This window comes from Pleurodeles waltl, chromosome 9, assembly GCF_031143425.1.
Source record: "Pleurodeles waltl isolate 20211129_DDA chromosome 9, aPleWal1.hap1.20221129, whole genome shotgun sequence".
Classification (NCBI taxonomy): domain Eukaryota; kingdom Metazoa; phylum Chordata; class Amphibia; order Caudata; family Salamandridae; genus Pleurodeles; species Pleurodeles waltl.
The window spans coordinates 11,781,626-11,803,220 of record NC_090448.1 but is presented as its reverse complement, the minus strand read 5'-3'; the positions used below and the strand labels follow the sequence as shown (position 1 = coordinate 11,803,220).

General features: G+C 45.2%; 1 protein-coding gene across 1 annotated transcript; it reads right to left on the bottom strand.

The window, feature by feature from the left end:
- Nucleotides 1–5,248: 5,248 nt before the first annotated feature.
- LOC138259552 (proline-rich protein 2-like) lies at nt 5,249–6,214 on the bottom strand. Its single transcript, XM_069207376.1, has one exon. The coding sequence runs from the start codon at nt 6,212–6,214 to the stop codon at nt 5,249–5,251; it is 966 nt and encodes a 321-aa protein (XP_069063477.1).
- Nucleotides 6,215–21,595: the final 15,381 nt, after the last annotated feature.

Below are 21,595 nucleotides of genomic sequence, written 5' to 3'. Positions count from 1 at the left end.
TTGTTTGTCGGGTTATGCCTTTGGAGTTCCAGAGCTGTTGGTTTGAGTGAATAAGGATCTATGGCCCATTGGGTTATGGCCATATGCCAAAGCTTGCAGGGCTCTTAACAATTTAATGCTACCAAAGACAAGAGGCGGCTGGGCTGGGCCTACTTTTAGGCTTTATTATTGGGCTGTGGCCCTGCAATGTATGAGGACCTTAATTATTGGAAAAAAGCCAGGCGAGCAACTGAGAGAGAATCCCCCACCAAAAGCACGACCTGGCGATGGGAGAAGAGGCCAAGACATGTTTTTAAGGGAGGTGGAACCAGATACTGTAAAAGGTGAGATTTAAAACAATGCAATCGGCACTTAGGATATGGTCTCCGGGAATACGTAAACTGGGGATTGTGCGATACTGTTACTACACTCCTTTGTGGAGGACTCAGATCCTGCCAGCCATTTGTAGGTCTAGTGCTCAAGCGCTCTGGCCTGTTGTAATCTATCCGTGGCCTTTTAACCACGCCCACCTCCCGCCCATCACTATCACTCGTTCATGGGCTTGCCTTTCAAAAATCTTTTGTTATCATTGATAAATGCTTTACGTTTGTCCCTCCTTGAGGCAGTTTTGTTACCTCCTTGCAGACTGCCCCTGTTACATGGATGATTATACGATCGGCCATAAAGTTTACTTTGTGTGCACTCCTTTCTTAGGTAGAGCACACAAGCGCTATGGCCTGTTGTAGTCTATTTGTTGGCTTTTACCCACACCCACCTCACGCCCATCACTATCATTCGTTCGTGGGCTTGCCTTTCAAAAATCCTTTGTTTTCATTGGTAAGTGCGATATGTCTGCCCCTCCATGGGGCGGCTTGGTTACCGCCTTGGCCATCGACCCTGTTACATGGTTAACTGCACCACTGCTGATACATTTGACTGTGAGCGAACTTCTTTTTCCTTTTGTGTCTCTTCTTCGTGCTCATGGCGGCTGTGGCGCTTTGAGTCGGCTTGCTTATGTCAACTGTTTTACTTTTCATTTTAAGTGGCAAGGAAAGTCCAGTTAGGAATTTACAACGTTAACAGCTCTAACTTGAGCAAACGCGAGACCCATTGCATTGCAAATGCTTGTTCACGATAGCTGCTGTGATAATTGGGGACAATGCAGCGTACGGAAAGTTGGGGACTTTATTGCTTCTAACAAGCTGACGTTGTTTAATCAGATGCAGGAGGAATTTGGGTTGGATAGGTGAGATTTGTTTTAAGTTTCTCCAGTTTAGAGACTTTTTTTTTTAACTAAAATGTCCCAGTAGGACTGCGTGGGGGGGGGGGAAGATTTCGGTGATAGAGCAACTTGCAGATTTAGCAGAGTTCAGGATTCGCTTGATCTATCAACACTTGATGGAGCTTCAGCAAGAGCATCGGGCAAAAACTTCAAATAAATGGAGCCTGCGTTTGGGTATTGATAAAATATTTTATGAGTCTTTGGAGATAGGCCAGTTGGTGTTACTGTCAGCGGAGTTACAAGCTGAACACTACAAGATGTTCTGCACACTTTGCACCACTGGTCCGCGTTGTAGGAGTCAAGGCGCGGCCTTGGTCCCCATGTATTGCGGCTGTGCTAAGGTAGAGGGGCTACAACAGGGGGTCACCCGTTTCTGGAGTCGGTTTTACACACACAGGTTTGTTTGTCCCCCCAACTTGTTCTACTGGGTGTGGATAGGCGAGAGGGGGGGCCGATCTGAGGACGGCAGTGGTTCAGATCCGTAGAGATTCAAACTGACTCCAGCCAGGGCTTCATCTGACCATCACTGGTTGGTCCAACTTCTCTCTGTGTATCATCTGGAGGTGAACTGATGTGCCGTAAGGGTAGATCAGTGAAAAGAAGGGGAGATGGGGGTCTCGGCTCCAATATCGGAGTGGAATGGATGGAAGGCCAGGGTAGGGGCGCTTAAGGCGGTGGTACTATGATCAATTCAAGGTGTTCTGTTTTAGGGTATTTTTTTCTTTTTGTAACCATCTCATATGAGGATCTGAAGAAGTCATGAAATGTTTATACTTCTACTGCTTTTATATAATTTATTTTTTTACCTTTACGCCTGGGATTGTTGTTATTATGGTGTATACATCTATTGCTTCTCGTGCAGAAAGGGTGCATTGGGAAAAAAAGTTCACTATTGAATAAAATATTTGAAAAAAAAATCAGTTGACAAATTGATAGCTCCCTAGAAGCATCAGAAAGTTCAGGGAAGTTCTCTGTTTATTTACACTCTTTATGCATAAATAAATCATCAACTTGAGCCAGATCATCAAGGTGTGAGCAAAACAATTACACCCTCACCAAATCAGAGCAGAGCTCTATTAAAGGTCATATTGTGGCAGCATCTAAGCGCTATCCCAGGACATGAACATTGATTCTGCCTCTAACGTCATCCGGGGGTGGCCGGACAAACTAGTTACAAGAAGAACAGCAAAGTATTATGAATGAACGGGGTACAGTGAGCTGGGGGCCGCTCCTGGGGAGCAGAAACATTGAGACCAGCTGGAAAGTTTGCCTCAAGAACAGCAGGAACAAAGTCAATGGAAAAACATGACCTTGCTTGACTGCGTGCTGCAGACATGATGATCACGCAGGAGGAGACGTCCATTGGGAACAAGATGGCGCCTAGCCCTAAATTAACGCCTAATTACCAACAGCCACTTCTACATGAAATTTGTTTCACATGCAGTACGTCATGTCAGCGTGCATATGTAACTTGAAGTTTAAATCCACATGTTGTTAATTATGCATAAAAACATGGAATGCACACAAATTCCAACAGTATTAATGTATACAACATGTCAACGTAGGGCAACACTAACACAACATTTGCAGCATTATGCCGCATTATTGCGGTTTCCTTGCCGCATAATTTAGTCCTCCTGGCCCATAATTCGGTTGAAGCTTGGATATCTACAAAGAGCCGTACGGAGCGCCTCGAGTGTGAAACGAACCGCTTTCTGAATAAGCTGCTGGTCGGGGGCAGAGCTTTGTTTAAGGACACTGAAAGCCACAGATGAATGAGGCGTGTGTGGGGGTGAGAGGCCTCTTAGCAGCTGAAAGAAGCCATTATCCGGCGAGGGTGTGAATTATTCACAGTTACACATGATCTCTAGTCTCCTCAAGAGGATGTTTATGCATCAGTGGGGCCCACAAAAGGCCACAGTGCTCGGATGCCCCCAGTGGGAATGTCAGAGGAGAGCGAGAACTCTGAATATTGCACTTTTAATGGTCTTTGAGGGATCTATCAAAGGCAACGAGGTGATGGATGGAACGAGTGACTTAATCTCAACCCCTGGCAATCGCTCGGGCCTCACTCCTATCCACTGGGCCACTCCAGACAAAGCAAGGCCCCCCTCACTGACATCAGGGCAGTGCAGGCAGAGGTGGGTCCCCTGCTCACTGTGCCACCGGACCCAAGCTGTGCTCTACTGGTGACCCCAGCGAGGGGGGGCAGCTTCTCTCAGACTCTTCTACAACACACACAGACCTCAGTGCTGGAGAGACCTCAGGAGTGTTGTTTACTTTTGAGAATATCATTCCCTGCTCCTCTAACACCACATAAAATACTCCCTTCTTCCCTTCACACCGCATGTTATACTGCGACAACCTGCCCTAGACGTGGGATGGGGGCACGTGATGTGTGGTAGTCGGGAGGTGGTGAAGGAGTGGTACTTTCCATATGGTTCTGAGAACGGAGCATTAAAGGGCTTGTGAGGATGTGGTATCCATAGCCACCGTGCAAATGGATATGTTGCTAAGGGCCTATGTACCTGTGTTTTAGCGTTTACAAACCCTCAGGTTCGGTAATTCAGAGGGTTTGATAACGCTAAAACCATTGTTATAAAAGGTTTTCTGAATCATTAAATGGGTTTAGGAAACCATCAGGTATGGCTGTTTGGAGGAGGTGTGCTTTCAAAAGCAAGGCAGGCCTTCTAAATACTGATTCCTTATCGTATGTATTAATATTTTACGACCAAAATCCGGTTGCAAGAAACCATTAGTATTACGACCAAATCAAAGGGGGTGGCAAGCCATTCAAAAATGGGAAGTGTCCCCAACCGGCGACATACCTCATGGTATTTATGAAATAGGTTGAGTTGTGACCCACTACAATCTGTCTTCTGTGAACCGACCTATTAGATCATAAGTCGGTTGGCAAAATGAAAAAAAGCCTCCAGTAAAACCTGGAGCAATAATTGCAACCGTTTTTAGTTCGAGCGTGCAAGCGCTTTGACCTGTTGTAAGTATTGTGGGCTTTTACCCACGCCCATCATTTTCATTCATTAGCAGATCGACGCCGGTATTATTAAAAGGGGAATCCCAGGACTGGTATTTAGGACACTGGACTTGGACTACATAACATTTTGTGATTTTTTAACAGTAAATCTTTATTACTCGCTATTAAGAAATCAGAATGTGTGCTTTCTGTACAGGCCCACAGTCAGGTGAGCTGTGAGTACATACCCATGCCTCTCTAGGATGGTAGACAGAACCTCAGCCCGGCAGAGGTATATGTGGGTGTGTAAGGGAGCCGGGGGAGGGGCTGCTGTTGGATGCTGTAATAGACAATTTATTATATATCCCTCATGTATTTCGAGTCTGGCATCAGTCAGTCAGAGAGTCTCTGCTAGAACCGGTTTAGAAAGGTGTGATATATATTAATAACTTTTAGAGTTTTAGAAAGGTGTCTGCATTCTTTTAATGCCCACAACTGTCCAGGCCAGAAACTTACCTGATCCAGAAAGGAGAGAGTCTGCCTGCAGGCCTGGGTGTCCCTCTTGGAAACCCTTCTCCCAGGCCAGCACATCCTTCCGCCAAGCGAGTTTTCAAACCAAGACATTTATTTATGCAGGTGCCTGGGGGTCTGATTACATACTGCAGGTACTAAAGACCTTACACCCTGTGAACTCCTGGAGGCTGTAAATCTCTCTGCAAGCCGCAGGGGGCACCGGCCTGAGGCAGAAAGCATTGGGTAGGGGGGAGGGGCGGATCCTGTCTCCTCTTCCCCACCGTCTCCCTGAGCCCAGTAGCTCTGGAGTGCCCCCCACCGTCCACAGGTACACAAACACCCTCCTAAGGCCATCAAAAGGAGCTGCCAAAACAGGTACCCCCCCCCCCCAACACAAATAACTTTATAATTTGGTAAGGGCAGTCCTGGTAATTCCCAGTAGAGAGCTTCGGCCTTCTTTGTGGACAGCGAGTTGGATTTCCACGTTTTTTCCATTTCTTTCAGCAGCTGAGATCTTTTGGTGTAATTTCACTGAGTGCTGGTATTTCTTCTACATCTCTGGATGGAATACCACTGTGTGGATCTTCTATGTCTCTAGATGTAAAACCACTGAGTGGCTGTATTTCTTCTAAATCTCTAGGTGCAATACCACCGAATACCAGTATTTCTTCTATACCTCTAGGTGCAATACCACCGAATACCGGTATTTCTTCTAAATCTCTAGGTGCAATACCACAGAATACCAGTATTTCTTCTATACCTCTAGGTGCAATACCACCGAATACCGGTATTTCTTCTAAATCTCTAGGTGCAATACCACCGAATACCAGTATTTCTTCTATACCTCTAGGTGCAATACCACCGAATACCGGTATTTCTTCTAAATCTCTAGGTGCAATACCACAGAATACCAGTATTTCTTCTATACCTCTAGGTGCAATACCACTGAATACCGGTATTTCTTCTATATCTCTAGGTGCAATACCACTGAATCCCGGTATTTCTTCAGTATCTCTAGGTGCAATACCACTGAATACCGGTATTTCTTCTATATCTCTAGGTGCAATACCACTGAATCCCGGTATTTCTTCAGTATCTCCAGCTGCAATACCACCGAATCCCGGTATTTCTTCTATATCTCTGGGTGCAATACCACCGAGTACCGGTATTTCTTCAATATCTTTGGGTGCAATACCACCGAATACCGGTATTTCTTCTATATCTCTGGGTGCAATACCACCAAATACCGGTATTTCTTCTATATCTCTGGGTTCAATACCACCGAATACAGGTATTTCTTCTATATCTCTAGGTGCAATACCACTGAATACCAGTATTTCTTCTATATGTCGATGTGGACTACCACTGAGTGGGGGTATTTCTTCTATATCTCTGATTAGACTACCACTTAGCCAAAGTAATTCTTGTATATTATATAAAACACCTCTACCTACCTCTACCCGCATCTGCTCACCTCTACCCAAGTATGCCCACCTCCACCTGCCTCTGCCCACCTCTACCCAGGTCTGCCCACCTCTGCTCACCTCTACCCAGGTCTACCCACCTCTACCCACCTCTGACCGCCTCTACCCAGGTCTGCCCACCTATACCCACCTCTATCCAGGTCGGCCCACCTGTACCCACCTCTGCCCACCTCTACCCACCTCTGCTCACCTCACCTCTATTAACGTCTGCCCACCTCTACCTAAGTCTGCCCACCTCTGCTCACCTCTACCCAGGTCTGCCCGCCTCTACCCACCTGTACCCTGTTTTATCCACCTCTGCCCACCTCTACCCAGGTGCTTATTCATCACCTCACCTGGGGCTGGGAGAGAACGGAGATGAAGAGGGTAGAACGGAGCTATCATTGGTAATCATTGGTACCTCCTCCTCCCATCTCCCCCGGACATGACATCAGCCGTTAATGACAACACCCAGAACAACAAAGAGTGATATTTACAAGCAGCCAAGGAGGACATTACATCTCTCATTAACCTGTTTTCCTTCATTTGTTAATTTGTTTTTTGAGCAGAGGTTTTAAGCAGAAGAAAGCCTGTCTGTTCTTATCTCTGCCTCTCTCTTCAGCATCCTTCCAGGCCCTCCCTCTCTCCGGCCTGGCTTCCTATCTCCCTCCTCCACCCTCGGGCTTCTCCTGTCCCATTCATCGGGGTCATTATATATGTATATATATATATATATATATATATATATATATATATATATATATATATATCTCTCTCTCTCTCTCTCTCTCTCTCTCTCTCTCTCTCTCTCTCTCTCTCCTCTCCCCCCCTCACCCTCTCTGGCTCCCTCTCTCCTTCTCTCTCTCTCCTCTCCCCCTCTTCTCGCTCCCTCTCCTCTTTCTCTATCTTTCTAGTCTCTCCCTCTCGTCCTCTCTCCTCTCTCCTCTCTCTGTCTCTTCTCCCTCTGTCTCTCTCCCTCTCTGTCTCTCTCCCGCACCCTCTCTGTCTCCCTCTCTCTGTCTCTCTTTCTCCCTCTCTCCTTCTCTCCCTCTCTCCTCTCTCTCCTCGTTCTCTATCTCTCTAGTCTCTCTCTCTCTCCCTCTCGTCCTCTCTCCTCTCTGTGCCTCTTTCTCACACCTCTGCCTGTTTCTGTGTGCCATTGCCAACCTCTGTCTCTCTCGTCTCTCTCCCTCTGTTCTCTCTCTCTTCTCTCTCTCAGTTCTCTCTCACTCTCTTCTCTCGCTCTGTTCTCTCTCTGCCCCTCTCTCTCGCTCTCTCGTCTCTCTCCCTCTGTTCTCTCTCTCTCTCTCTCACACACACACTCTCTTCTCTCTCCCTGTTTTCTCACACTCTCCTCTCTCTCTCTCTGTTCCTATCTCTGCCTGTCTCTTCAGCATCCTTCCAGGCCCTCCCTCTCTCCGGCCTGGCTTCCTCTCTCCCTCCTCCACCCTCGGGCTTCTCCTCTCCGCATTCATCGGGGTCATTACCCCTCCCTTCCTCTCTCTCTCTCTCTCTCTCTCTCTCTCTCTCTCTCTCTCTCTCTCTCTCTCTCTCTCTCTCTCTCTCTCTCTCTCTCTCTCTCTCTCTCTCTCTCTCTCTCTTCTCTCTTGCTCACTACCCCACTCTCTTTGTCTCTCCGTGTCTCTCTCTCTCTCTCTCTCTCTCTCTCTCTCTCTCTCTCTCTTCTCTCTTGCTCACTACCCCACTCTCTTTGTCTCTCCGTGTCTCTCTCTCTCTCTCTCTCTCTCTCTCTCTCTCTCTCTCTCTCTCTCTCTCTCTCTCTCTCTCTCTCTCTCTCTCTCTCTCTCTCTCTCTCTCTCACACACACCTCTGCCTGTTTCTGTATGCTATTGCCAACCCCTCTCTTCTCTGCCCACCTCTGCCTCTGTTAAACTTTTTGATTCACCCGTTTATAACATTTGTTTGGCATCACGTGGGCTTCAATTAGCTGAAAATGAGTAATAAAACTAAAACTTGCTCCAAACAGGGACCCCCAAAATCTGTCTTGCCCAGGGCCCCCAAAGTCCTTAAGACAACACTGCTGGATAGACACAGAAATGCGCCCACATTCAGATATGTGTTATTCCTCAATTTAAGAAAACCTTCTTTTGGTTTCTACATCTCGGATAAAATCACTCATTAATCCAAGTGATGGTTATTAAATCACTACTACACGGTGGGTATAAGGGTTCTTCTGATGGATATTTTTAACTGTAGATTCCTCTCACTTTTAGAATTTTCCCAAGGCACCGTAAAGCGCTGCATTGTCTTACTCTGTGTCAAGGAGGCGTTTCATGGGCGTTGCGTGTTCCCACACAACACGCATGATCTTGATGCTGCCCCAGATTTACAAACCACTTAAACCTGGGGAGCGCCAAAACCTTACGCCTCCCCAGGGCAGGCGTAAGGAGGAGAATGTGTTCATTTCTCCTTGTTTTTCCTCTTTACACGTGTGTGCGTTATGCAGCCCACATACAACAAGGAAAATGCCTCCATGGGTTGTTTTTTTGCAGGAAGGTGGCCCTGCACACTAACAGTCCTGGGAACGACGCAGACACTCGTGCACCGTGGTGCAAAGATGCCTGCACCGGCGCTGGCTGAAAGAACAGGAATGCACCGTGTCTCGTAAATATGGTGCATCAATGAACTTCATTTGATATATGACAGTATAGCAAAAAGGCTTTGTAAGTCAGGCCCGGACCTGGAAACATTTCAAAGCAGTGCTGCTGGGTGCTGCTTGGCGGCGTCATGCAGCTCCGCATGGCTTCATTCCATCCAGGAAGTGCCAGAGCAGAGCTGCATAGAAATGCCACCCCTGGGCGCCAACGCCAGTTTCTTTCCGTGCCTTCGAGCACAGATTTCGAGCTCTGCTCCCACTTTTGTTGGTCTTTTGACAACTCATAAAATGTAACCCAGTGTTCAAGTGCAGGATGTCCCCTCTGACAACTACAGGTGTGCGTTTGATGGCTGAGCTCGGGGCACCAGCACAAGTTGTGTGATGATTTCACTGTCATTGAGGGACAGGACTCATAGGTCCAGCTCCAAGTGGGGGGTCCTGGAGCAAGGGCATTTTAGGGCCCCCTGTTTGAACCACTTTAAATGTATTACTCTTTTGGGGCCTGTTCCAGCCCTTGTGATGCTAAACAATATTGGATAATACATTAAATCTCCAGCAATGAGAACATGCAAAAACGGTTGCATGACACAACCACGCATGCCTAAACCACACATGCCTTAACAACGAACATGATCTGATCAACGACCGTGTCCTTACCACGCATGCCTTTACAATAAATTGTGTTGTAAATGCATGTTTGGCAAAGGAGAATGCGTGGTAAATCCCCCCGCTCTGCACCCTAAGACTCGATACCCCTGCCCCGCAATCCACCATGCCCCAGCCCTGCGTAAAACTACCCCAACCCCAGACCCCTCGCCCTTAGCCCTAAAACTGTTCCCACCCCTAAAAACTGTCCCTCTTCCCCGCCCTGAGCCCTAAAACCCTGTCCCAGCCCTTACAACTACCCCAAACCCTCTCCCACACTGAGCACTAAAACCCTCCCCCCTGCCCAAGTAATTACCCAGACCCCCCTGCCCTGAACCCTAAAACCACCCCACCCCTAAAAAGTACCTATACCAAACCCAGCCTCAGCTCCTAAAACTCTCCTCCCTGCCCAAGAAACTTACGAGACCCCCCTGCCCTTAGCCCTAAAACCACCCCACCCCTACAAAAGTACCCCCCGATGATCTCCTCCCGTCAAAAAAACCAACCCGACCTCCCCCCGGCCCTTAGCTCTAAAATCGCTCCACCCCTAAAAACTACCCCTGAGATGACCTCCCCTGTCAACAAAAACTAACTTGACCTCCCCCCTCCAACCCTGAGCCCTAAAACCGGCCCCACCTCTATAAGCTGCCCTTCCCCCAAACCCGGCCCCAGCCCCACTTACCTCTCTCGTTGCTTTCTCTTCCTGCTCCTGACAGCTAGACTGCGCTGTCTGCCTTCACCACGCACATATGTGGTTCAGGCACATGCGTTGTTCAAGCACATGCGTGGGTCAGACACATGCGTGGTTCAGGCACATGCGTGGTTCAGGCACATGTGTGGTACAGGCACATGCGTGGTACAGGCACATGCGTGGTTCAGGCACATGCGTGGTTCAGGCAAGCATGGTTTAGCTTGTGGGAAAATGGCACGCATGGCTCAGCTGTTTCCCCGCGCACACAGGTGAAAGCTGAAGCTGCCTGGTGTCCACCGACCACCTTCTACCAAAAGAAAGCTTGAACAAGCAATGATGGAGTCATTTCTTTTTGACTTTGATCTAGATTTTTTTGATTTGCAATAACATTTTATGTGGACTTCAGCGTGTAACCAGCTAGTAACTCTCACAGCAGGAGAGTGCGTCAGCTGATATAAAGAAGAGAGCTTTGAGTAACTCTGGGAGTTGTGAACACTAGTTTTCTGTGAGACTCCAGGTACCTTTAATAGATTGGCCCTGACTTAGGGTGTGTGTCATCAAGCATGAGCTCTGAGTGTATTCAAGGACACAGAAGCCCTGCAGCATCCTCACAGGGTGGGACAGTGTGTGCCACCCCTCACAGTGCCAGGCCTGCAAAGACTGACTATGTCACAGAGCCTGTGTAGAGGGAATGCAGAGGCATAGCCTGAAATAAAGATTCTGCTACGTCCCAGTGGAAATGCAATCTTTTCTGCTGCCATATACGCCTTCAGCTAACAAGGAACGCCTGTTAAGGCTTAGAGTTCACTTATGGCCTCCCACATTTTTATCTCAGGACTTGATTGCATCTCACGTATACCAAGGAGCAAATTTCTCTGTCCCAGATACCTGTGGGCAATGTTGTACAAGGCGCTATCTCGCTGCACAGTACCTCTATGCGCTGTACAGATTTATTGACCCTAATAATGGGTATTGGGGTGATTGTTTTCTACAACACATTTCTTGAGATGAACATTAGTTCTCCTGGGCTCATATTTATCAGGAATGTTATTTCTGCTGTGGCTCAATGTTTCAGACGGATTGTATTTTTGGCAGTAACAGCAACCCTGATTTCTCACTGTGAAACAAAGGTTCCCACTGAGAACAAAATGTTTCAGCTTGAAATGTAAACATTTTAAATGGCAGAAGGATAATGCTCGGTGGAACTACTGGAAGTTGTGAGAGTTTCACGGATCCTTGTGCCCATGCGGTCAGTCTCTAAAAGGACCATCTTTAGTATTCACCAGGAGGTGGGCTGCTTCCAAACGCTGATGCTTTACTACCAGTGGTAGGATATAATTTCGAGTAAGAAGATGCTCCTTATCAATGACTATAAAATACTAGGCCACGTTTATACCACAGCTTCTCCAGGCATTTGACAATATTTCTGTGGTAGTCCAGGTCTAGAATGTATTTACTAGAATGCTGGAGTCTCCTCGGACACAAAGACAGTTAGAGTAGAGAAGAGGCAGAGGGAGAACGGAAGGAGGATCATCTGTAGGCTGAGGTGTTTCCTGTATATCGGATTCTTATAATAAAGATCCAGTTTCTTGCAAAGAAGACTGTGTTCCAGCGATCTTTTCACTGGCGACGAGGATGGGATGCTGAAATCCCTTATGGAGTCGGAACACCTCAACTACCTATCCTGGTATTGTGCGATCTCAATTTAAGTTTTGCTTCATTTTTTTTTGGGGTCACGCCGTACTCTGGAACAGCTTGTTATTTTTTTTTTAGGCTGTGCTGTGTGTCTAGTGTATATTGTCGACTGGCCAGACTCATACACGCCTTTGCTCGCGCTACACTCTACCGGCTGAGCACGCGCTGGCTGTTTATTGTCGTGTGTCTGAGCTCGCGCTAATTATTAACCACGCGCTGCCTTGCTCACTGGCACAGCTCACCTATTTCAGACTCACGCAAGAGTACAAACACGGCGAACCAGCACAATTTGTTGGTCTCAGACACAAACCAGCACAGCGCTAACTTACGGCAATGTAAACACGGCGAACCGGCACAGCTCTCTCCTCTCCTGGTCGCGTCATCTGCACATGCTCGTTGTCAAGTGTGTCAAGCCTCGTTCTCATGTCTTGGCGGCCATCTTGCTACATCAAGAGACATACGAGTTGAAGTTCCTGGCAGTTATTTTAAGTAACTTCATGTTTGTGTGTGTCAAGACTCATTCTCACGTCTTGGTTGCCATCTTGCTGCATTATGATTCAAACAAGTTGAAGTTTCTGGCGGCCATCTTAAGTTGCATCGTGTATTTAACTTTGTGGTGTTTTTTTTTAATACACCTATTAAATTTGTTTATTTTTCTTTTTACATATTAAACACAGACACAAAGTACTGTCAGAAGTTTGCAATATGCAGAATGTTACTTGTCCACCATTTTTTTTGCCTTCTCCTGGTGAACCACAAATTCCGTGGAAAAAATGGAAAAGCATTTTTGCGCACTATGCTCGAGTTTGTGACACCTCTCTAAGTGCAGAAAGGAAAATGTCTCTTCTGTTCCATTGTTTAGGTCATGAATGACAGGAAGTCTTTGAAAATCTACCTGAACTTACGGTTGAAGATGCTGGAGATCTCAATGACTTTGAAATCTGTATAAAAAAAACTAGACTTACATTACTTACCGAAAATATCCACAGTCTTGGAGAGGTATCATTTTGGGAAAAGATTTCAAAGATCTGGAGAATTCATAGAGGAATACATTACTGTACTTCGGAAACTAGCTTGCACATGTGGTTTTGGTAGCAGTAAAGATGAAAGGTTGAGAGATCAATTTATGTTGGGCTGCAACGTTGATAAGGCGAAATAATCTTTCTGGACTAAAGACAATCCATCACTTCATGAGGTGGTATCTATTGCTAAAACACATGAACATAGCTCAGCTTGTCTTGATGAGATCAGGAAGACAAGTTCACAGGGAAAAGAGGATGAAGTTCATCTTGTCAGTCAAGGAGGTTATGTACAAGATAGGACAAATCCTCAGAAATTAGTAAAAGATCATTTCAATAGCTCCAGAGTTAAGAAGGGGGTACAGGGAAGATGTTACAGATGTGGTGAGTTTGGCCACTATGCTAATTTCAAAGGTTGCATAGGTTGGAAGGTTTTTTGTAAAATCTGTGGTAAGAAGGGACATGCCACTTCATGCTGCAAAAATTCTAGTTAAAAAACGAAAGGTGTCCAAGAAATAACATTGGAGGATGAAGATTCCCCAAAAGAATTTGTCTTACAAATAAAAAATGGAATAAGTGGCCCAGTAGAGGTTGTACGTATTGAAGGAGTATGTGTCCCTATGATGTTTGATTCAGGAGCAAAGATCACATTAATTCCTATGGGTATATTCGATAAACATTTGAAATCCTCTGTAAAGTTATTTAAACCAGATATTTCTCCTAAAGGATATGGTGGTGAACCTATTAAGCTGTTGGGGTATTTCATAGGTTCCATTCAATACATGGATAGACTCACAGCTGGCAAGATACATGTCTCTATTAGAGGTGATTCCCTCATCAGTTGATCTCATCAGAAAGATTTAAGGGTTTACCTTGATCCAAATGAGTCCCCGTCTGTTAGGCTGAAGAAATTAGACTGTGTCAATACTGCAGAAAATGGTAGACCCTCTTATGAGAAGGAATTTTCTGATCTTTTTCAGGCTAAACTTGGCTGTTTAAAGGGCTATGTTCATGAGATCAAGTTGAGAAAAGGTGTTATGCCTGTAGTCAGTAAAGTTAGAGGGGTTCCCTTGATGGTGAAGGAGAAAACGAGAACAGAATTAGAGAGGCTGGAACAGGATGAAATAATTGAGAAAGTAGAGGCTACTGAGTGGTTGGCTCCAGTGGTTATGGTGGTAAAACCCAATGGCGATCCGAGATTATGTGTGGACTTGAGAGAGCTCAATAAATGTGTGATAGTAGATCACTATCCATTGCCCAACATTAATGAAATGTTAGCTCTTCTCAGCGATGCTAAATGTTTTTCATCTATTGACTTGACCTCTGCATACCACCAGGTAAAGCTTCACAAAAATTCTCAGGACTTTACAGCTTTCATAACACCCTTTGCACTTACAGGTTTGTCCGGATGCCTTTTGGTTTGGTCTCTGCGGCTGCTGTATTTCAACGTGCCATAGAGAGGGTCCTTGAGGGGATTCAAGGCATCAAGATATACCAAGATGACATTCTAGTGCATGGCAAAGATGCATCCGAACATAATACAAGGGTCCGGCAAGTTCTCCAGAGATTAAGGGAAAGTGGCCAAACGTTGAAAGCAGAAAAATGCAAATTCAACCTTAGTGAAATTGATTATTTAGGGCATAAGATCTCCTCTCATGGTATCGAGCCCAAAAAAAAATCTAGTGAGCGCGATTGATAATCTTGAGAGTCCAATTTCAAAGAAAGAGGTGATGAAGTTTTTAGGGATGACAGAATTTTATAGTAAGTTTGTAGATAACTTTGCAGAAAAGACCAAAACCATTAGAGGGTTGGTTAGAAAAGGTGTTACATTTCGATGGGACAAAGCTTGTGAAAATGAATTTAGGAAGGTAAAACACGACCTGAAGTGTGCCCTGTGCTTGCAAAGCTTTGATCCAAGTCAACAAACTATCATTATGGCTGATGCTAGTGCCAAAGGTCTTGGTGCTGTTCTACTACAAGTTCACAACGGTGTGGAAAAAACTATACTTTTCATCTCAAGGTGTTTAAAGGGGGCGGAATTAAATTATTCTGTTATCGAGAGGGAGGCACTAGCTGTATTTTGGGCGGTGAACAAACTATGAAAATTTGTTTGGGGTAGTAAGTTCAGTGTGAGAACTGACCACAAACCACTGAAAGAAGTTTTTGAAAAAAAGGGGGTGGATTTGATTTCAGGAAGGATTAGAAAATGGGTAGTAACATTACAAGAATTTTATTTTGAAGTGCAATATGTACCTGGTGCTCAGAATCTTGTTGCAGATTGCTTTTCCAGACTTGTGAATGAGGTTTCTGATCTTGAAGACCAACTTACTGGGAGTCTTGATGAATTTGATGTATGCATGATTAGGGAAGGTATAGTCAAAGAGGGTGAGTGGATGACTGTCCTTAGTAATGATATAGTGGTGCATTATGTTCTAAAATAAATCACATTTGGATGGGAAGGCACAGAGAAACAAGATGAACGCTTATGTGGTTTCTGGAGTGTCAGAGATGAATTGTCCTCTCAAGTGGATCTATTATTGAGGGGGACCAAACTTGTTCCTCCAGTGCAACTAAGGGGTGAACTAATATCTATAGCGCATGAGAGTCATCCTGCTATCTCTAAAACTAAGGAAAGATTGAGACTCTCATATTGGTGGCCAGGAATGGATGTACAAATTGAGCGGAGAGTTAGGGAGTGCATGGAGTGTTTTAGAGCTGATAAGACCTTGATGTGTAGAGTTCAACCTATGGAGGTGAGGGAACTGCCAAGTGAACCGTGGCAGGAAGTTTCATTAGACATCTTAGGACCTATTAGATATTCCAGCACTGTGTTTTAGTTTTAATAGACGTATTTGAGATGGCCTGAAACGCAAGTTGTCATAGACTTCCTTAATCAAATCTTTGATAGGGAGGGGTTCCCATCTTCCATCCTCACAGACAATGGTGTACAGCTTGTCTCTCAAGACATGGAGAGATTTCTTAGTGACAAGGGAATTACACATAAGAAGGCCTCTCTCTATCATCCTGAGACTAACGGTATGGTGGAGAGGTTAAATAGAGTACTAAAAGAAACTATTCAATTAGCTCTTGTTAATAACAAGTGTTGGAAGGAGGAAATTTTGCATAAAATCAGGAATTACAGATTGACTCCACATACAAGCACATGTCTCACTCCGTTTGAGTTGTTCAGGCACAGAAAACCTAACACACAAATGTGTTCGTATTGGGTGAATGACAAAGTAGGTTCAGAACCAGACTTTGGGCTTAAAATAGAACGTAAGATGGACAGAGAGGTTGGAAAAGCTGTTGAGAGAAAGGTCAATTATGACAGAAGGATAGCGGTAAAGAAAATCAAAACATCTGTAGGTGATATTTTCAAAGTGAGAAATCCTTGTTTTGGTCTGTCTAATAGTCATTCTAAATTCTCTGCTCCCCTCAACGTGATAAAAATCATGAAGAATGCTGTGAAGGCTGAAGATCATAGGATATGGAACGTTGGGAGAGTGGTAAAAATCACTGGGGTGGGAGAAGATGAATCTGTGAAAAGTTATGGGAAAAACTGTGAACAAAGAGATGACAATGTCAAAATGAGAAAGAGCTCTAGGGTCATTATATGTCCTAAATCCTTAGAGGACTTTGTATAAATCAAAGTAACAATGTGGGTAACGGTGTAACAATGTGCTCCAGATCTGAAAGCCTGGCATAACATGACACTGCGGTGGGCTAGTGCAGAATCACTGGTACTGCGAAAATCAGCCAGGGAGGGCCAACAACATACAGGAAGCGAGGTCTGGGAAACTTTAATAAGCAGACTAGAGGCCAAGAGCGATGAGAAACCGCCATAAATTGGAACATATGGTGGCCCCGAGACAATCACACTTTTACCTAACTAATCTTAATACCCCAAGTAAGCTGGGCGGGACAAAATATAAAATTAGAGAACGCTCACACGCCCACCTCTTCCACCTGATGCAACCCATAGTGATTAATAAGAGCGGATCTAGTGCCCAGTGCAGGAATATTAAGTCATGGGGAGCCATGCACCACAAACTGTCACTAGACTGGGCCTCTCCCACCAACGTAAATAACTGCATATCCCAGGGAAAGAGCACTACGAAGCCGGGGCACACAAGTCCACTAAAGCCGCATGGTTAATTTGATTATCCAGAAACCGCACCTGAACACCTTCTGAGTATAATGACAAGACCTAAGTTAAGTTTTATTGTTTATTTGTATGATAGTTGCATAACAGATCTACCATATCCTGAAACTGTAAATGTTAAATGTTAAAACAGTGTAACAAGGTGTGTAACAATGTTATTTCTTCACGGTGAGGAAGAGCTTCATTCCTTGTACATTCTAAAATGTTGGTAGTAATGAGTATAATGGTATAGGTGTATTATTTCTTTCCTTTTGTATTGTGTTAAAATTATTTTAAAAAAAATATGTTTTTAGTTTTGTTAATAAGGGGAAAATGAGTGAAAAGATCGCCCGAACACAGTCTTCTGTGCAAGAAACGGGATCTTTATTATAAGAATCCGATATACACGAAACACCTCAGCCTACAGATGATCCTCCTTCCGTTCTCCCTCTGCCTCTTCTCTACTCTAACTGTCGTTGTCTCCGAGGAGACTCCAGCATTCTAGTAAATACATTCTAGACCTAGAATACCACAATTTCTTCAAGCGGTACCAGTTTCTGTTAGAAGATACCTCTACTCACTACCTTACTCAAAACATTGTTACAGCACCAGTGCTTGTTTGCATTCCTGAACCTCCTCAGTGACACTGTTGGTAACCCCCGCCCAGTCTGTTACTCCAGTAACATCGGGGTATCTCCCTGATACCACTGGACCTCCCTGGCCAGTAACATCTGGAGATCCAGCAGTAGCGACTGAGTGGTCACCAGGTATGGCTGCCTGTGCATGTCACTGCCAGTAATGGCAGAATAACTCAAGTACTGTCTGGGTATTTGCTTAAATGATGCCTGGTTAGTGTGGTATTTCCTAACACTTGATAACTCAAATGAATGTTGGGGTATCTCCCTACAGTACTGGTTGCCTGTACATGTCACTGCCAGTAATGTCTGAGTATCTCCTTACACTAATGTCTTGGTATTTCCTTACAGTAATGGCTGCCGGTACATGTCATTGCCAGTAATGTGTGGGTATTTCCTTACAGTAATGTCAGCCTGTACATGTCACTTCCAGTAATGTCTGGGCATTTCCCTCCTGTAATGTCGGCCTGTACTTGTCACTCCCAGTAATGTCTGGGTATTTCCTAACAGTAATGGCTGCCTGTTGATGTCTCTGCCAGTAATTTCTGAGTATCTCCTTACATGAATGTCTGGGTATGTCCTTACAGTAATGGCTGCCTGTACACGTCACTGCCAGTAATGTCTGGGTATCTTTTTTTCTGTAATGACATATCTCCTCCCAATAATGATTGGGTATTTTTTTCCAGTAATGTCTGAGTATCTTCTTACATTAATGTCTGGGTATCTCCTTACAGTAATGGCGGTCTGTACATGTCACTGCCAGTAATGTCTTTGTATCTTTTTTCTGTAATGACGTATCTCCTCCCAATAATGGTTGGGTATTTTGTTCTAGTAATGTCTGGGTATCTCCTTACATTAATGTCTGGGTACCTACTTACAGTAATAGCTGCCTGTACATGTCACTGCCAGTAATGTCTGGGTATCTTTTTTCTGTAATGACGTATCTCCTCCCAATAATGGTTGGGTATTTTTTTCGGGTAATGTCTGGGTATTTCCTTACAGTAAGGTTGGCCTCTACATGTCACTTCCAGTAATGTATGGGTATTTCTCTCCATTAATGACTGCCTGTAGCTATCACTGCCAGTAATGTGTGGGTAGCTCCTTACAGCAATGGCTGCCTGTACGAGTCACTGCCAGTAATGTATGGGTATCTTTTTTCAGTAATGGCTGCCTGTAGATGCCACTGCCAGTAATGTCTGAGTATCTCTTTACAGTAATGTCTGGGTATCTCCTTACAGTAATGGATGCCTGTACGAGTCACTGCCAGTAATGTCTGGGTATCTTTTTTCTGTAATGGTGTGCCCACTCCCATTAATGGAAGGGTTTTTCCTTCCAGTAATGTCTGGGTATCACTTTTCTGTCATTAATGGATGGGCGTTTCCTTCCAGTAATGTCTGGGTATCTCTTTCCTGTAATAGCGCGTCTCCCCCCATTAATGGATGGGCTTTCCTTCCAGTAATGTCTGGGTATCTCTTTCCTGGTATGGTGTGTCTCCTCCCATTAATGGATGGGTGTTTCCTTCCAGTAATGTCTGGGTATCTCTTTTCTGTAATAGCGTGTCTCCCCCCATTAATGGTTGGGTGTTTCCTTCCAGTAACGTCTGGGTATCTCTTGTCTGTCATTAATGGTTGGGTGTTTCCTTCCAGTAATGTCTGGGTATCTCTTTTCTGTCATTAATGGATAGGTGTTTACTTCCAGTAATGTCTGGGTATCTCTTTTCTGTCATTAATGGATGGGCTTTCCTTCCAGTAATGTCTGGGTATCTCTTTCCTGGTATGGCGTGTCTCCCCCCATTAATGGTTGGGTGTTTCCTTCCAGTAATGTCTGGGTATCTCTTTTCTGTCATTAATGGATGGGCTTTCCTTTCAGTAATGTCTGGGTATCTCTTTCCTGGTATGGCGTGTCTCCCCCCATTAATGGTTGGGTGTTTCCTTCCAGTAATGTCTGGGTATCTCTTTCCTGGTATGGCGTGTCTCCCCCCATTAATGGATGGGTGTTTCCTTCCAGTAATGTCTGGGTATCTCTTTCCTGTAATAGCGTGTCTCCCCCCATTAATGGTTGGGTGTTTCCTTCCAGTAATGTCTGGGTATCTCTTTCCTGGTATGGCGTGTCTCCCCCCATTAATGGATGGGTGTTTCCTTCCAGTAATGTCTGGGTATCTCCTTACAGTAATGGATGCCTGTACGAGTCACTGCCATTAATGTCTGGGTATCTCTTTCCCGTAATGGTGTGCCTCCTCCCATTAACGGATGGGTGTTTCCTTCTAGTAATGTCTGGGTATCTCTTTTCTGTAATGGCGAGTCTCCCCCCATTAATGGATGGGCGTTTCCTTCCAGTAATGTCTGGGTATCTCTTTTCTGTAATGGCGAATCTCCCCCCATTAATGGATGGGTGTTTCCTTCCAGTAATGTCTGGGTATCTCTTTTCTGTAATGGCGCGTCTCCCCCCATTAATGGATGGGTGTTTCCTTCCAGTAATGTCTGGGTATCTCTTTTCTGTAATGGGGAGTCTCCCCCCATTAATGGATGGGTGTTTCCTTCCAGTAATGTCTGGGTATCTCTTTCCTGTAATAGCGCGTCTCCCCCCATTAATGGATGGGCGTTTCCTTCCAGTAATGTCTGGGTATCTCTTTCCTGGTATGGCGTGCCTCCTCCCATTAACAAATGGGTGTTTCCTTCCAGTAATGTCTGGGTATCTCTTTCCTGGTATGGCGTGTCTCCCCCCATTAATGGTTGGGTGTTTCCTTCCAGTAATGTCTGGGTATCTCTTTTCTGTCATTAATGGATGGGCGTTTCCTTCCAGTAATGTCTGGGTATCTCTTTCCTGGTATGGCGTGTCTCCCCCCATTAATGGTTGGGTGTTTCCTTCCAGTAATGTCTGGGTATCTCTTTTCTGTCATTAATGGATGGGCGTTTCCTTCCAGTAATGTCTGGGTATCTCTGTCCTGGTATGGCGTGTCTCCCCCCATTAATGGTTGGGTGTTTCCTTACAGTAATGTCTGGGTATCTCTTTTCTATCATTAATGGATGGGCGTTTCCTTCCAGTAATGTCTGGGTATCTCTTTCCTGGTATGGCGTGTCTCCCCCCCATTAATGGATGGGCGTTTCCTTCCAGTAATGTCTGGGTATCTCCTCACAGTAATGGATGCCTGTACGAGTCACTGCCAGTAATGTCTGGGTATCTCTTTTCTGTAATGGCGAGTCTCCCCCCATTAATGGATGGGTGTTTCCTTCCAGTAATGTCTGGGTATCTCTTTCCTGTAATAGCGCGTCTCCCCCCATTAATGGATGGGCGTTTCCTTCCAGTAATGTCTGGGTATCTCTTTCCTGGTAGGGCGTGTCTCCCCCCATTAATGGTTGGGTGTTTCCTTCCAGTAACGTCTGGGTATCTCTTTCCTGGTATGGCGTGTCTCCCCCCATTAATGGTTGGGTGTTTTCATCCAGTAATGTCTGGGTATCTCTTTTCTGTCATTAATGGATGGGTGCTTCCTTCCAGTAATGTCTGGGTATCTCTTTCCTGTAATAGCGTATCTCCCCCCATTAATGGTTGGGTGTTTCCTTCCAGTAATGTCTGGGTATCTCTTTTCTGTCATTAATGGATGGGCGTTTCCTTCCAGTAATGTCTGAGTATCTCTTTCCTGGTATGGCGTGTCTCCCCCCATTAATGGATGGGCGTTTCCTTCCAGTAATGTCTGGGTATCTCCTTACAGTAATGGATGCCTGTACGAGTCACTGCCAGTAATGTATGGGTATCTCTTTTCTGTAATGGCGAGTCTCCCCCCATTAATGGATGGGTGTTTCCTTCCAGTAATGTCTGGGTATCTCTTTCCTGTAATAGCGCGTCTCCCCCCATTAATGGATGGGCGTTTCCTTCCAGTAATGTCTGGGTATCTCTTTCCTGGTATGGCGTGTCTCCCCCCATTAATAGTTGGGTGTTTCCTT

Coding starts and splice junctions, on each gene's coding strand:
- LOC138259552 (XM_069207376.1), bottom strand. CDS start 6,214: ATGCGGGTAGAGGTAGGTAGAGGTGTTTTATATAATATACAAGAATTA.